Source organism: Macaca mulatta, chromosome 14 (genome assembly GCF_049350105.2).
Source record: "Macaca mulatta isolate MMU2019108-1 chromosome 14, T2T-MMU8v2.0, whole genome shotgun sequence".
Taxonomy (NCBI): Eukaryota; Metazoa; Chordata; class Mammalia; order Primates; family Cercopithecidae; genus Macaca; species Macaca mulatta.
The window spans coordinates 12,147,152-12,161,865 of NC_133419.1; the positions used below are offsets into that span (position 1 = coordinate 12,147,152).

At 51.2% G+C, this 14,714-nt stretch overlaps 1 protein-coding gene and 2 long non-coding RNA genes across 16 annotated transcripts in view; 2 read left to right on the forward strand and 1 right to left on the reverse strand.

The window, feature by feature from the left end:
• FADS2 (fatty acid desaturase 2) overlaps nucleotides 1–14,714 on the reverse strand; it is a 109,245-nt gene that overhangs the window by 28,941 nt on the left and 65,590 nt on the right. For 10 of the 11 annotated variants that reach the window (XR_013403324.1, XR_013403326.1, XR_013403323.1 and 7 more), the window contains 3 exons: nucleotides 5,644–5,754; nucleotides 2,800–2,997; nucleotides 2,606–2,707 (listed from right to left, as the gene is read on the reverse strand). Coding sequence is in view for 7 of the 11 variants with exons in the window: in XM_028832863.2 (XP_028688696.1) it covers nucleotides 2,606–2,707; nucleotides 2,800–2,997; nucleotides 5,644–5,754 (411 nt within the window). In the remaining 4 variants the exon portion in view is untranslated. Of the gene's footprint in view, nucleotides 1–2,605; nucleotides 2,708–2,799; nucleotides 2,998–5,643; nucleotides 5,781–14,714 lie in introns of all 11 variants that reach the window. The other variant, XM_077961376.1, reaches the window with a different exon arrangement.
• On the forward strand, nucleotides 1,177–12,495 carry LOC144334185 (uncharacterized). The gene is made up of 3 exons (XR_013403702.1): nucleotides 1,177–1,255; nucleotides 5,365–5,496; nucleotides 7,619–12,495. It is a non-coding gene; the product is annotated as an uncharacterized LOC144334185 (long non-coding RNA).
• The window catches only part of LOC144334183 (uncharacterized), a 54,737-nt gene continuing 52,526 nt past the window's right edge, over nucleotides 12,504–14,714 (forward strand). The window contains exon 1 of one of the 4 annotated variants that reach the window (XR_013403698.1): nucleotides 12,504–14,201. This is a non-coding gene — a long non-coding RNA (uncharacterized LOC144334183). The remainder of the gene's footprint in view (nucleotides 14,202–14,714) is intronic. The other 3 variants (XR_013403700.1, XR_013403699.1, XR_013403701.1) reach the window with 3 other exon arrangements.

The window sequence follows — 14,714 nt, forward strand, 5'->3', positions numbered from 1 at the left end:
TAGCTGGGACTACAAGCATGCACCACCACCCCTGGCTAATTTTTTTATTTTTAGTACAGACAGGGTCTTGCTCTGTGGCCCAGGCTGGTCACAAACTCCTGGCTTCAAGCGATCCTCCCGCCTTGATCTCCCAAAGCGCTGAGGTTATAGGCGTGAGCCACTGTGCCTGGTCGAAGTTTGCATTTTATCCTAAGTACAGTGCTGAACTATGAAAGAGTTTTAACCTCAAAATAATCTTTGTAAAAGATCACACTCTGGAAGAAATGTCTGCTGGGCGTGACACGGGCTGAAGGCAAACAGAAGGTCAGGATGTGGAGAACTCCCATGAAATCCCATTAGCAGTGCAGCTAACAGGAAGAAGGGGGTCCCAGCCTCTCACAGCCCCTGGTAACCTACTTACAGGTCTCTCCAGCTTGTGATAAGACATCTGAGTTGGCAAGGCCCTGGAGGACCTCCCTGCAGCCAGTTCCCTTTTTCCCAGTGATGGGAAGAGACACAGACCTACAAGATTTTTCTCCATGGTTGTGCACCTGCTGAGTGTTGGAGCCAATTTTGAGCAAGCTTGACCTCCCTACTCTGGGGCACCCCTGAGCGAGCCGCATGTCCATGTCCTTGGCCTGGCTCTGTGACACAGCACCAAGGACATAGCCAGTGGGGGCTGCGGGCCATGAGTGGAGCCCACATCCCCAAACCCAAGGACCCTATTTGCTGTCATCCACGTTCTACCTAGAGACCAGTCCTCTCTCCTGGCCCCATCTCCCGCCTGACGCAAGAGCTGTGCTCTGGGGCCCCTCAAGGACCGAGGGCCATTGGATAGGAACGGTCCCCCCTGCCTGGCCCCTGCCCAGAATCTGGAAGCAGGACACAGCCCATCTTTGTTAAGTGTGTGAGGGCTAACGTGGGTCAGGAGTTAAATGTTACTTTGCCATACTGAGGAGGGTTTGATCCAACAGAGAAGAGTATAAAATGAAACAAAGCACTGCACTATGTGCACCCTCTCTCTTTGCCCCTGAGATTCTGGACAGAGACCAGGTTCTCAGGCCACTTCAGGCTCAGGGCCAGGCAAGCTGCTCGCTGCGAAACTGGTGACCAGCTCAGGGGTGGTTGGCCGCCAATGGGATCTGCAGCTGGCAAGCCAAGGGCCCCGTTGTGGTCTGGGTGGAAGAGGGGATCAGCAACACTCGACATGTAGCTGTTCCCTTGCCAGGGTGTGGAGGGATGGAGTCTTTAGGACCCCACTTTTCTCAGGAAGCAGGTACTGTTGGGTTGGGTTGGGATGGGGACGGTCTATTTCAGAGAGCAAGTCGGCAAAGACTAATTTTCAAAACTGAGGAGATAATGCCTATCAGATCAGAACAAGGCCATTGGCAATTCCAGCTCGTCTTTCTACAAACGTGCTGAGCCTCTGTGGTCTGCTTCCTCATCTAGGGGGAGGTGAGAGTGGAACTTCCTTAACTCCTGCGCTTCTAACGGCTTTTGTCCTTTGGGCCAGTTGATCATTCCATAGTTTGGTGTCCCCTATCTGAGGCCTTATAGGATGACATTTACTTTTTGTACCACGCTTATTTCCAAAGAGTATTTGAAGTGGCTTAACATAAAGGACTCATATATAACAGAAGGCTAAAATAAAGATAAAAGCATAAATGCCAGATGAGGAAGGAAAGAATGGGTGCACCAAAAACACAGACTAAAGATAGTTGCTGTTTCAAATGCTGCTTTGTACCTCTTGGCTTCTGAGGGGAAGAGAGGAACATAATGTGTTTCTTTTTTTTTTTTTTTTTTTTAAGAGATGGGGGTCTCACTATGTTGCCCAGGCTGGTCTCAAACTCCTGGGCTCAGGCAATTCTCCTGCCTCAGCCTCCCGGGTGGCTAGGATTACAGGTGTGTACCACTAGACCCAGCACAATGTATTAAAGAGCTCATATCCCCAGTGAAAGGAAGCATACCAACTCATCAAAAGAGACTGCTACTGGCTGGGCACGGTGGCTCACGCCTGTGATCCCAGCACTTTGGGAGACCAAGGCAGGTGGATCACAAGGTCAGGAGTTCGAGACCGGCCTGGCCAACATGGCAAAACTCCATCTCTACTAAAAATACAAAAATTAGTTGGTCATGGTGGCAGGTGCCTGTAATCCCAGCTACTCGGGAGGCTGAGGCAGGAGAATTGCTTGAACCTGGAGGTGGAGGTTGCAGTGAGCCAAGATCACACCATCGCACTCCAGCTTGGGTGACAAAAGCAGGACTCTGTCTCAAAAAAAAAAAAAAAAAAAAAAAAAAAACTGCTACTTTACTGTCCCCAAACGAAAACAGATTTGTTAGATGAGTCCTTAGCTAAGGAACATCAAACAATACAACCCGCTGAGCCAACAGACAAGAAAGGGTGTACCTGTCTTCACAGTGAGCAGTACACTGTGTCTTCATGGGTCGGAACTGATCCAGAGACGGGGCTCAGGAAGCCAGCAGAATAGAGAGTCACCATGGCCCACAGCATAGGCACACCTGCCTTGTCACCCTGCAGCCTCAGAGCACTGAGCAGAGAGGAATCCTGGTCCCTCTGTCTCAACTGCTGTCCAACAGGACAGATGCCCGGGCTGCTGACATTTACCTTTAAGTGGCCAATGACGAACTTGTGGACAAGGTGGTTCCACTTGGGTTTCCTGTAGACAGACAGGTGGCCATAGTCGTGTTGCAGCCATCCAGCTTGGGCCTGGGGAGACAGGGTCACACAAGCTGTCACAGCCTCAGCAAACAGGCACCAGGCCTCTGTTAGCTGGCAGAGGTGAGGGTGTCACGCCTCACCTGAGAGGTAGCAAGGACAAAGGCCGTGATGAGGGTAGGAATCCAGCCATTGCCAAAGTAAAAGACGGTGAACCACGCGATGCTCTCCAAGGCAATGATGTGGGCCAGGAGGAGGAGGAAGAACACGTGGTTGGTCTTGAACAGGTTCATGTCCTCAGCCGTCTTCTTCAGGGCCCGGAAGTCCTCAATGATCTTCGACTGTTGACCAAGAGCACAGGGAAAGGAGTCAGCCACCAGCCACTCTGGAGGGAACATATGTCTCGGGCTGCCATTTCAACAGCCAATGGACAACCCAGAGAAGCTGTGGCAAGAGGGGGCCAAGCCACAAGCCTCGACCCTGCAGGAGTCCCTACAATAGGTGCTGTTGCCACATGCCCCACACAGCCCTGAGCCCTGTATATTTGTCACAGCTAGGTAAGAGTGACCGAGAAAGGCTTTGACTCAAAAGCTTGCATTTTGTACACCCTGTGTTCATAGCAGCTCTATTCACATGGGAAAAAAGGTAGAAACAACCCAAAGATCTCATGACGGATGAATGGATCAACAACACCTGGTCTATCCATGCAATGGAATATTACTCAGCCTTGAAAAGGGAGGAAATTCTGACACATGCTACAATGTGGGTGAACTTTGAAGACATCATGCTAAGGGAAACAGGCCAGTCACCAAAGGACAAATATTGTATGATTCCATATACAGGAGGTCCTTGGAGAGGTCAAATTCAGAGACAGAAAGTAGAATGGTGCCTGCCAGGGGCTGAGGGGTGGGAGAATGAGGAGTGAGTGTTTAATGGATGTGGAATTTCAATTTGGAGAAGATGAGAACTGATGGCGGTGATGGTTACATAACAATGTAAATGTGCTTATTTAATGCCACTGAACTGTGCACTTCAAATGACTAAAATGGTTAACCACACTTTTTTAAAAAAGGAAAGTTTAATCCTAGCACTTTGGGTGGCCGAGGCGGGCAGATCACCTGAGGTCAGGAGTTTGAGACCAGCCTGGTCAACACGGTGAAACCCCATCTCTACTAAAAATACAAAAATTAGCCGGGCGTGGTGACAGGCGCCTGTAACCCCAGCTACTTGGGAGGCTGAGGCAGGAGCATGGCTTAAACCCGGAGGCAGAGGTTGTGGTGAGCTGAGACCGTGTCATTGCATTCCAGCCTGGGTAACAAGAGCAAAATTCCGTCTCAAAAAAAAAAAAAAGAAAAGAAAAGAAAAAGAAAAAGAAAAAGAAAACTTGCATTTTCCACCACCCAACAGAGCACCACTTGCTCTGTGCCCACTGTTGGGTCTTGAGGGGTTGAGTTGGGGCAACACAAACTAGTGCAGGAGGATGAGCTGAGGCAGGCAGGAGGGTGAGCTGAGGCAGGAGGCAGGAGGCTGAGCTGAGGCAGGAAGGAGGGCGAGCTGAGGCAGGAAGGAGGGCGAGCTGAGGCAGGAAGGCGGGCGAGCTGAGGTAGGAAGGAGGGCGAGCTGAGGTAGGAAGGCGGGCGAGCTGAGGTAGGAAGGAGGGCAAGCTGAGGTAGGAAGGAGGGCGAGCTGAGGCAGGAAGGAGGGGGCTGTGAGCCCCAGGCACATGGAGCCAGGGAGGTGAAGTGGAATCAAGGAGTGCCCTGGGAACACAATGGCATTGCGAGAAAGAAGGAACTTGGGACAAGAGGCAGGGGCAGGACTGGACAGGGAGGAGAGTGGATACTAGGAGAGGAGCGGTACCCACAGGGCATGACCAGGGTGCTATGAAAGGTGGTTCTGGTGGCACATGGTGGGAGCCTGGGTGCTAAGTGATGCAGGATCTGCAGCACAAAGGGAGAACAATGGACAGAGCCAAGGAGCAAGGCCATGGAGGAGGGAGCTACAGGGCAGGACAAGCAAAGCTGGGTAAGCTGCAGGCCAGGAGGTGCCGGGGGGTGAGAGTGGGAGATGGACTTGTGAAGGAGGCAGGAGGGGACAAGCATGGGTTGGCATGGGTACGGGGCAGGTGATCTCATATACCATGGAGGGAAATATGAGAGTAGGGGCATTGGCCTCTGGAGGACCCGCAGGGTGGCCTGCAGCTCATCAGGAAAGCCAGAGGCAATGGGGGCAGTGGGGGACTGGCCAAGAGTCCAGGCCAGCAGAGACCCTGGTCCTGGCCTGGCTCTGCTAAGCAGAGGGGTCCAGCCCAGGCTGGCAACAAGAGGAGGAAGGGCTCGCTGAGGCCAGGGTGGGACCTCCATGACCACCCTGGTCATGCCCTGTGGGTACCACTCCTCTCCTTGTAACCACTCTCCTCCCCGTCCTGCCCTGCCCCTGCCTCCTGTCCCAAGTTCCTTCTATACACTGCTCCACCATTTACATGGGGACTTCATTGTTGAACAAAACAGCCCGTGAAACCTCAGGGGTTGCTATTTTCACACGTCACTGTCCTGGAAACCCAGCACCCAGGAGAGTGTCTGACCTGCAGACGATGAAGAAATGACCAGGAAATGGCCATTCTTTCTCAAAGAGGTGCTCCCAGACCCCAAAGCCCCTCTTGTCATTAAATGACATTTTTCAGTGTTTCTGTCCTGTCTTTCCCCTAGATTGTCATCTGGCACCTTTCTGGAAAGGGATGGAGGAGAATGAAAGTGAAACTGGCTAGAAGAGAGGAGACGCCACTAGCTGTTGTCAAATCCCAGCTCCCAGGGAGGCTCTGAGGCCCTCCCTGACCACAGGTGATCCACAGTGGCTCCTCTAGGACAAAAGCACCCCTGCCTGCCCCAGCCCCAGTTACCAGTCCTGGGGTGAGGGGACCCTCTCTCAGACTCCCAGCCACCCCCAGCCTCTTCTCCACCCCCACCCAGGTTGCAAGCCCGACTCACGTTCTTGCCGTGGTCCTGGCTAGGCTCTTCTGGGGCCAGCTCACCAATCAGCAGGGGTTTCAAGAACTTGCCCACGAATTTCAGGTCAGGGTGGAAGGCGCGGAAGGCATCCTGGAGAGCAGAGGGCAGTGGTGAGGCTGAGACCCAACCTCTGTCTGCTCTCGGGCCCCAAGCAGGACAGTGCTCAACCAGCAGCAGCTCCATGTGTGCACCCAGACACCAAACAGGGTCTCCTGTGATCTGGCCCCAAATGCTGTCTCCAGCATTTTTCCAGGACAGAACCCTTAGTGCCCAATGCCAACAGCAATAGCCACCTGGACTTCTGTGCCGGCACAGGCATGCTAAACTCCCCAGGGGTTTGTGGATAGATGCACAGGCTGCCTTTGGGCAAGTCAGGAAATGGTGACCCTCCAGGAAGGCGCACCAGGAAGACATGGGGCTCAGGGAGGACTTGAGCCTCAACTGCGTGAGATGAGTGCCTTGCATGGTGCACAAACTGCACTACCCACCACCTCTTGTAAGTTCCTCACCTTCATATCCAGGGTTATCGATGAAAAGAACAAGACCGAATACTACCACGGCATTGGAAATGTGCTCAGATAAAGTAAACAAAAAATAAACACAGAGTTATGTAAAAAGCATTCCTGAAAAAAAGCCTGGGATGATCTAGGCTATTATTATACATGTTAAGATAGCTGGATTATGCCTTGCTTTATTTTCATTACTTTCTGAACTCTAACACTGCTATAATGATAAACGCTTTAATCTTTTTTTCCCCAATTATAACGTAAAAATGTGCTGAGTTTTGGTCAAGTTAGAAAAGGCACAGCAGAATAAAGAGGAAAATAAATATCACCCAGAAAGTAATCATTATTGCTAATATGTTAGCAGTTTTCCTTCCAGCTTTTTTTATACACATTATGCATATTACATTAATTATCTCATAAAAAATCTAGCATTTCTATTAGAGATGAGCTGGCACCAGGCGCGCCTGAGGGGATGCAATAGAATGTCCCAGTGGTGAACACTGTTTAATCTGCATCAAGTCAAGCTTCCAGACATTGGTAGGATTGGCAAACCAGTCAAGCTCCACCATGAGAAACAATCAGAAAAATCAATATAGCTGGGAAAAAAAATACAGGTTTGTGGAAAAAAAAAAAAAAGTATGGAAGCATGGTCTAGATTAAAAGAGACTAAAATGATATAAAAACTGCAACTTTTGTTCAGTTGCAGGGGCTCACACCTGTAATCCCAGCACTTTGGGAGGCAGAGGCAGGGGGATCACTTGAGGCCAGGAGTTCAAGACCAGCCTGAGTAACATAGCAAGACCCGTCTCTCTAAAAATAAACAAAATTAGCCAGGTGTGGTGACCTGCACCAATAACCTCAGCTACTCAGGAGGCTGAGGCAGGAAGATACAATAAGTAATGATGGTGCCACTGCACTCCAGTCTGGGCAAGAGAGTGAGACCCTGCCTCAAAAAACGAACAGGCCAGGCACAGTGGCTCATGCCTGTAATCCCAGCACTTTGGGAGGCCGAGACAGGGATCACCTGAGGTTAGGAGTTTGAGATCAGCCTGGGCAAAATGGTGATATACCGTCTCTACTAAAAATACAAAAATTAGTCAGGCATGGTGGCGCACGCATGTAATCCCAGCTACTCAGGAGGCTGAGGCACAAGAATCCCTTAAAACCAGGAGGCGGAGGTTGCAGTGAGCCAAGATTGCACCACTGCACTCCAGCCTGGGTGACAGAGTGAGACTCTTGCCTCAAAAAACAAACAACATCCTGCAATTCTTTAATGTGAAAGGCTCTCACTTGAAGGAAAAAATAAGTTATACAAGGGTTTTCGGGGGTTGAATGAGAAAAAATGAATATGGACCAGATATTCGATCGTATCAAGGAATTACTATTAATTTTCTTAAACGTGACAAAGGTACTGTGATTATGTTAGAGCATCTCTTCTTTTTTCTTAGGAAATGATGAAGACCTTACGGATATGATCACATAATGACACAGCATATTTTCAAAAGGAAACTGCACACGTGTAAAGAGGAAAAACGCGAAGGTGGCAAAATGTTAAGACTAGTGAATCTTGGTTGAGGATACACAGGTGTTTGCTTGCTCTTTCGACATTTCTGAATGTTGGGAAATTTTCAAAATTAAAAAGAAGAGGGGGCTGGGTGCGGTCATCTTAGCACTTTGGGAGTCCAAGGCGGCAGATTGCCTGAGGCCAGGAGTTTGAGACCAGCCTGGCCAACATGGTGAAACCCCGTCTCTACTAAAAATAACAACAACAAAAAAATTCGCCGGGCGTGGTAGCACACACCTGTAATCCCAGCTACTAGGGAGGTTGAGGCAGGGGAATTGCTTTAACCAGGGAGGTGGCAGGTTGCAGTGAGCCAAGATCATGCCATTGCACTCCAGCCTGCCGACAGAGATAGACTCCATCTCAAAAAAAAAAAAAAGAGCGTCGTGGGGAGGTGGAGAAGGTGCTAACCACTCCTGGAAATCTTTTCACCCCCACATGTAAGGATCTCCTAAGGGTAACTGCCAGTCTCCCATCATCTCTTTACTACATTCCTGGCATCAAGTCCTTTGCTTGGTCTTTGTTCTATTTGTGTCTAGAACAGACTGACAAAGCAACACTTCGTGCAGGAGAAAACTGGGCCCATGGTTTTTTAAAAAATGCCTACGACCCACTAGCCAAGCAGACAAGGGATAGTAGCAGGGGATCAGGTCAAGTGTATTTTCACGGAAAAGAGATGTGCTGTTCCAGGGCCCTGGGGACGCAGGGAAGAGGCCCAGGGGGCAGGCAGGGAGGAGGCCCTGGGTGGCGAGGAGGGAGGAGCCCCGGGTTGCAGTGGTGACCAGCTTTGCCGGCTCTGGGTGGGGTGAGCAGTCCCCACCAGAGCCTCAGCCACCTCTGCAAAATAAGCAAGGACCTGGGAGAGGCCTGGAGGAGCTGCCAAAGTCAGGGCCCAGGGCTGGGCCTGAAAAAGCCCCTTCATTGGTCCTCCTCACATCACACCACAGCCTTTGAGAAATGAACAGGAAGTCCCTGGTAAGGCAGTTTCCTAAGAAGCAGCTGCAGCGGCTGATAACTAATGGATTCCTCTTGTTTCATTGAAAGGCAAGATTCAGTGGCTTACAAATGGACTCATCTCTGCTCCTGCTGCCTCCCCAACACCCGAGACCTGCAGTCCAGGTTCCAGCTCCAAGGGAGCAGACAGATGACAGAGCCCTGCCTTGACCTGGGTTGCTCCTCAGCCATTTCCAGAAGGCTCACGGGCAGCCTCACCTCCCTGAGCCCAGGGGTAATAGGCATGTGCCAGGCAGGGAGCCAGGAGTGTTGTTCATATTACTCCCTTAGGCCTCAAGCCCCAACTTTTGAGATGAAGACGCAGGAAGCAAAGTCCTGGGCTCCAAGTGGCAGAGCCAGGATCAAATCCAGGTCCATCTGCCTTTAAGGACTCCTTTCTCAGGTGCCACACGCTTCCTGCCATTTCAGAAAATCGAGCAGTCTGTTGGATCGGCTCCTTGCCCATGGTCAATGTGGCAGCTTTCCGAGCAGGCCTGGTGTGGACCACCCTCGAACATACCACGCTCCTTTCCACACCAGGGCCGCCTCCACTCGGGACTCAGACTCAATATCACCTCCAAGAGGCTTTTCCCAACATCACATCCAAAAGAGCTCTCCCAGCCCTGGGCCTTCCCTGGGTCAATGTCCTATTAGATCTTCATAGCAGTCATCAAGGTTCGTCATCAGACCGTGTGACGTGCCCACTTGTTTATGGCCTGTGTCCCCCGCTGGAGCATAAGCCCCAGTTGGGAAGGCCTGCACCTGTCTTGTTTGCTGCAATAATCCCATTGCCTGGAACGGGGCCTCATAAGATGGCTCACGAGGGAATGAATGGACCCAGGACCCCACAGCTGAACACACTCTGATATCATACTTTTCCACTGTGCAGTCATGATCAGACACTTGTCCTCTTCCGCGTTTCACACAACTTAGCTTCTGCCTCTGGAACACCAAAAGCCTTCTCCGGCATCCCCACGCTGGTGGTTGCTACAGCTGCCACCTGCTGAGGTGACGCAGGCGAGACACAGAGCCCCGGGAGTGGCTTGCATACATCAGCCACGAATCTTTACCAAACTTCGTGAGGCAGGTCCTTTTTTAGAGATAAAAAATGAGGCGTAGGTTGGCAGAGCCACCTGCCCACTATCACACTCGGGGATGAGCTGAGCAGAGTTTGAGTCACATGTGGCTACCTTGAGTGTTATCTGCTGTTCAGACAAAGGCTTCCTTCGACATGAGCATCCTGCTCCCTGAGAGTGGATTATTTTTTGTCTCTCACTTCCCATTGCATAAATGTGTCTCACACGCTGGCAGAAGGTTCCCAGCACCTGCTGGGTTACAGGAATGTCTGGCAGGTATAAGGCAGACCAGGATTCAAGGCAAGGGAGGGCCAACCCAAACATTGTCTTTGGACCAAGAATTGGAACCGCGCTCTATCCTTGTGTAACAGGAGAGAAGCCAGAGACTTTCCAGAAAGAGGACCTGGAACATGGGGAAGAGAAAGGATTGGCAAACAAGTGAAGAAAGCAGAGCTGCACACACCCGGCAGGGCAGGTGTGTGAGGTGGGGATGTCAGAACACCCAGATTCCGAAGTGCATGTCACACTTCGCTCTTTGCCAGTTCCTGCTTCTGCCGTCACCCAGCTTTGATGCCAGTCAACTTCTCCACAGGGATATTTTCCCTGCCCCTGCCCAACTCCAGGTACAACTCACAGTTGCTCGCCATCCACTGAGCACCTGGTGCCAGGATTTGTTTATGGCTGTGCTCATGTCCTCTGCTGAGCAAGGCTAATCTCTGATCGAATGCTGCACAACTGGGCACTTGGCCCAGGACTTGGAAAGTGCAGGACGGGCAAGCTCAGGGCATACAGTGCAGTAGGTGGCAGCCCTGCGGACCAGAACTTTACGGAACAAGTGATCTAAGAGTGTGGAGATGCACAGGAGGGACCCTCGCATTCTCCAGTGGAAATGAAGAGCAAGACAGGGACGTTGACTTCCTTTCTGCAGCAGAGAGATGCAGGCAGGGCAGGAAGCCCCATGCCATGTCCCCTCCAAGAAAAGAAGAGGCTGGTAGGGCCGTGCTCTGTGGCCAAAGAGCCCTGCAGTGAGAGCCTCCCCCATAACACAGGGTCCATGCACTACCCTGAGGGCAGAAAGGCAGGGCTGTACAGGAGATAGGCCCATGCAAAGGCAACCTAGGCATGAAGAAATTGGTGCCATTCACCACTTCCATGGCAGAACTGCTTCCTGGGGATGCTGAGGCTGCAACCACAGGAATTGGACGGCTCCCACCCAGATCTCAGCTGGGGAGATGGAGCTGCCCTCCAGGCCTGGGAATTCATAAGGCTGGGACTGGAACCCAGGTCCCCTGCCTCTAAATACTACAACCCTCCTGCCTTGTCCAAAGGAGGCCAGAGTTCCACTTTAGATCTGTTGCCTTTTCACAAGAACAACATAAGAGCAGGTTGAAAGGTGGAACAAACCTCTGGTCTCTTCTCGCCTTCCCTTGATTCTAAGAGGTCACCAGTGCAGACCAGGCAGGAGCAGCTGCTGAGACAAGGGTTAAGGATGGGGGGCTGATGTCTGGAGGCAGAGGGTCCAGATCCAAGCCCCAGCTTGACAGAGAGCAAGGGGAGCACATCCCGCAGCTTCAGGTCTCTGTCTGTGGATAATTCATCTTTGTGTCTGGGCCCAGCTCAGAGCTACGGAGACACTCAATTAATGTTTGATGAATTGTTGCTGAAGATGAACAGTTCTGCAGTGGTGGGACTGCTGTGAAAAGAGCAGACACACTCTTAGGGCGTGGGTGAGGGTTCCTTTTGCCCACAGCAAGGAAAAGACGAGAGAAGCACCGCAGCAACAAAGGGAAGAGATCAGAGGTAGAAACAGGAAGAGAAGGAAGGTGAGCTGGGAAGACTTGAGGTCAGATCCTGATTTGAAGTCTGAGCACTGCCACTTGAGCCAGGTTTGATACCTCAGAGCAATGAGAGGTGCCTACGGGGCTGATCTGAGAATGAAATGAGGTGAAATATATGAATGTGCTTTGTAAGCTGCAAAAATCAAGCAACTTGTATTATTATAGGCAAGGCCAGGGTTTAACTTCTGTGGAAGGACCACGTAACAGTTGCCCCATCCTTCTAGGGAGATGGATCCTGACTACCTGGATATTTTCCTCTTCAGAAAAAAGAAAATGCCCTATTGAGGCCCCGAATTGTCCCCCTGATCTTCCGAGATTGTCCCGAGAATGACTTTGACTTCTGACCTGTTTCCAGGCTGGTGTTAGGAATGACTGCACTGTGATGGGCTCAGAACATTGCCTGGGAATGTTCCAGGGAATCCAAGCTGTCTTCTGATCAGTCTCTCCCCGGACTGTGCCTGGTCCATAAACTGTCACTCCGCTTGCTCTGGGGAACAAACCATCACCCAAAGGGGTAAAGCCACTTGCTCAACAGCCTAGACAAGGTGTCTCTGGATTTCAGTAGCCTGTTTCTGCCTCTCTCTTTAGGTCCTCTTTCCACATGCCCCACCCACCCTATGCTGCTCAAGGCCTTTTTCCAACCTGGTCCTGGACAGTTTAAACAAAACAAAACAAAACAAAACAAAACAAAACAAAAAGAACCCAGCTGCTCACTCCACCATCACCATCATTCAATTCTGTATCCCCAGTTCGTGTATTTCATGCCCCAAAAGTCTTATTTTAGAAGACAGGAAGCTCTGGGGACAGGGATTGTTTTTACGTGTTGCTACACCAAATAAAGCTAGCATAGATTTAAATTTTTTCTTCCAAATTCCTCTTTGCATACTTTCCATTCTAGCTGTTTCATAATCCTTGTTCTTATTCTCGTTTGCCTGAAAACACCCCATTGCATTCATCTGGTGGTTACAGTTGCTGGGGTGCTTTGCCACAAATCAGATTCGTTGAAACAGGTACAGGTGTACCTTATAGATGAGGAGAGGTGGCTCAGTCAAGTGACAACACTCAGTGAATGAGCCCAGTAATGACATCTTTCTTCAATTCTAGATCTGTTTGCAGCCCAGGTTGGCTCTCAGCTTATGAGAGTAACAAAGCAACTAACATCCAAGATGCCAGGTTTATAGTCCATGTAAGTTATACAGAAAGCGCTGGAGCAGGACCAGAAATGAAGAGACTATTACGTTTTTATGAGACAGAGAAAAGGTCAGGGAAGGGTAGGGCATCCTAGTCCTCTGCTAGGAGAGATGTAAGCACTGATTTTTGGAGGGAACTCAGTGTTAAGGTCAGGTAAGCACTGAGAACATCCAGAACAAGGATGAAATAAATCGATGTGATATGGTAATTAAACCAGAAAGGTCAAGGCAATTGCCAGACTGAGCGTTCATGTAAGAAAATATGTTTAACAATATGGAATAATCAGACCAAATCCATTGTATTTGACTTTTCCTTCTGGAAAGCTTTTGGTGAGGGCCTGGACAGGGCAGGAACCTTCTACAATTTACCTATACAATTAGAAACAGACCAGCCCAAGTCCAGCAACATAGAGTGGAAAGATCCCAGCCAGGATCCAGAAGGTCCTTTACTTAGGAATTACCTTTACCCAACCTCCTCACTGGGTTGTGGAAAGGTGCAGGTGAGATAGTGCTGAAGGTATGTGAAACATACCCACCTAAGTTCTAAATAGCATCACAAACCCCCTGGGCTTAAGCAATGTCCATAAGCAAGTAAAACAGGATGGGGCTGGAAGCTGTAGGGAATTTCAATATCGCTGACCTTCCCAATCTTAGATAAGCCCTGGCCCGGCTGGCCCACACCACCTGTCCACTGTCCAGCTTGGATTATGGCGGCCTGGTCTGGCCTTCCCCTGGAGATGCAAGAGGTGGGGAAGGTAAGGGTTGGGGCTACGCAGCTTAGAGAGCAAAAGCCCACAAACAGTTCCGCATCCTAGACCTCCAGGTGGAATGATCTACTTCAAGTTCATCCCTCCTTTCTGCCTCTCTCCTATACACCTTCCCCAATTTCTCTATCCCATCAGACCTTTTTTCTCTGCAGCCTATTCACTACCACCAAGAGCCGCCCTTTCTTCTCTCCTTGCCTCTACTCTTTTCCCTCTAGCCCATTGGAATCCATGGGATACCAGCTGCACCTTTAATAAACGCCAGGATTTCAGACTGGGGTCCCCGGTGCGGATGGCTGGTGCAGGGTAATCACTGAGCCATGCATTTGGTGCGGGTAAGGTGGGCAGCCCTGGCTCCAGAGAGGCCCACTGCCTTTAGGAGTGCAAGATGAGGAAAGGGCGTTCTTGGCAGGATTTAAAAACAGAGAGCCATTGAATTGAACGCCCGAGAGTAACCTCGAGTGCAGATGGACCTGTTGCCAAGCCAGTCTAGCGCTGCTAAATCCACCGGCTCAAGGCCTCACTCGACCTGGGCTTTGCAAACCCCAGCCCGTTCTCCTTCCACCAATCCCCGACGCCGGTCCCCAAGAAGGTCGACTCGAGCTTGGGGTGAGTCTAGATAATCCCTGGAGCGTGGGAACCTGAGCTATTGGGCGGTTTTTCCCAGGCGGCCACTGAGGGCCTTCTTAGACAAGAGTCCCAGCAGGAGCGATCCCCGGCCGGGGACGAGCTTTCCTTCTCGCCACCTAGTCTGGATGGAGAGTGCTGGACAAGCGCAGAGTCCCACACCTGGCTGCCTGCGCTCCCGCTCCTTTCAGCGGCGCGCAGGGGCGGCCATCTTCCACGCTGGGGGCGCCAGAGCCGTCGGGCCCGAGCGCCCCACTTGGAGAGTCCCTGCCTCCGGGCAAACCCCACTGAAGGGGAGGACGCGTGGGTCCCGGCGCGCGCGGTAGATGCTGCCCTGTTCTCCACCGCTGGGACTTTCACCGCAGCGCCGCCTCCCGGGGTCCCAGATCCGGTCTCCACCCCAGTCGGCCCAGAGGAGGAGGAGGATTGGGGCGGGGGTACGAGTGCCATAGATGCACTTTCCTTCCCTACAGGACGTCCCAAGCTCCATTCAGC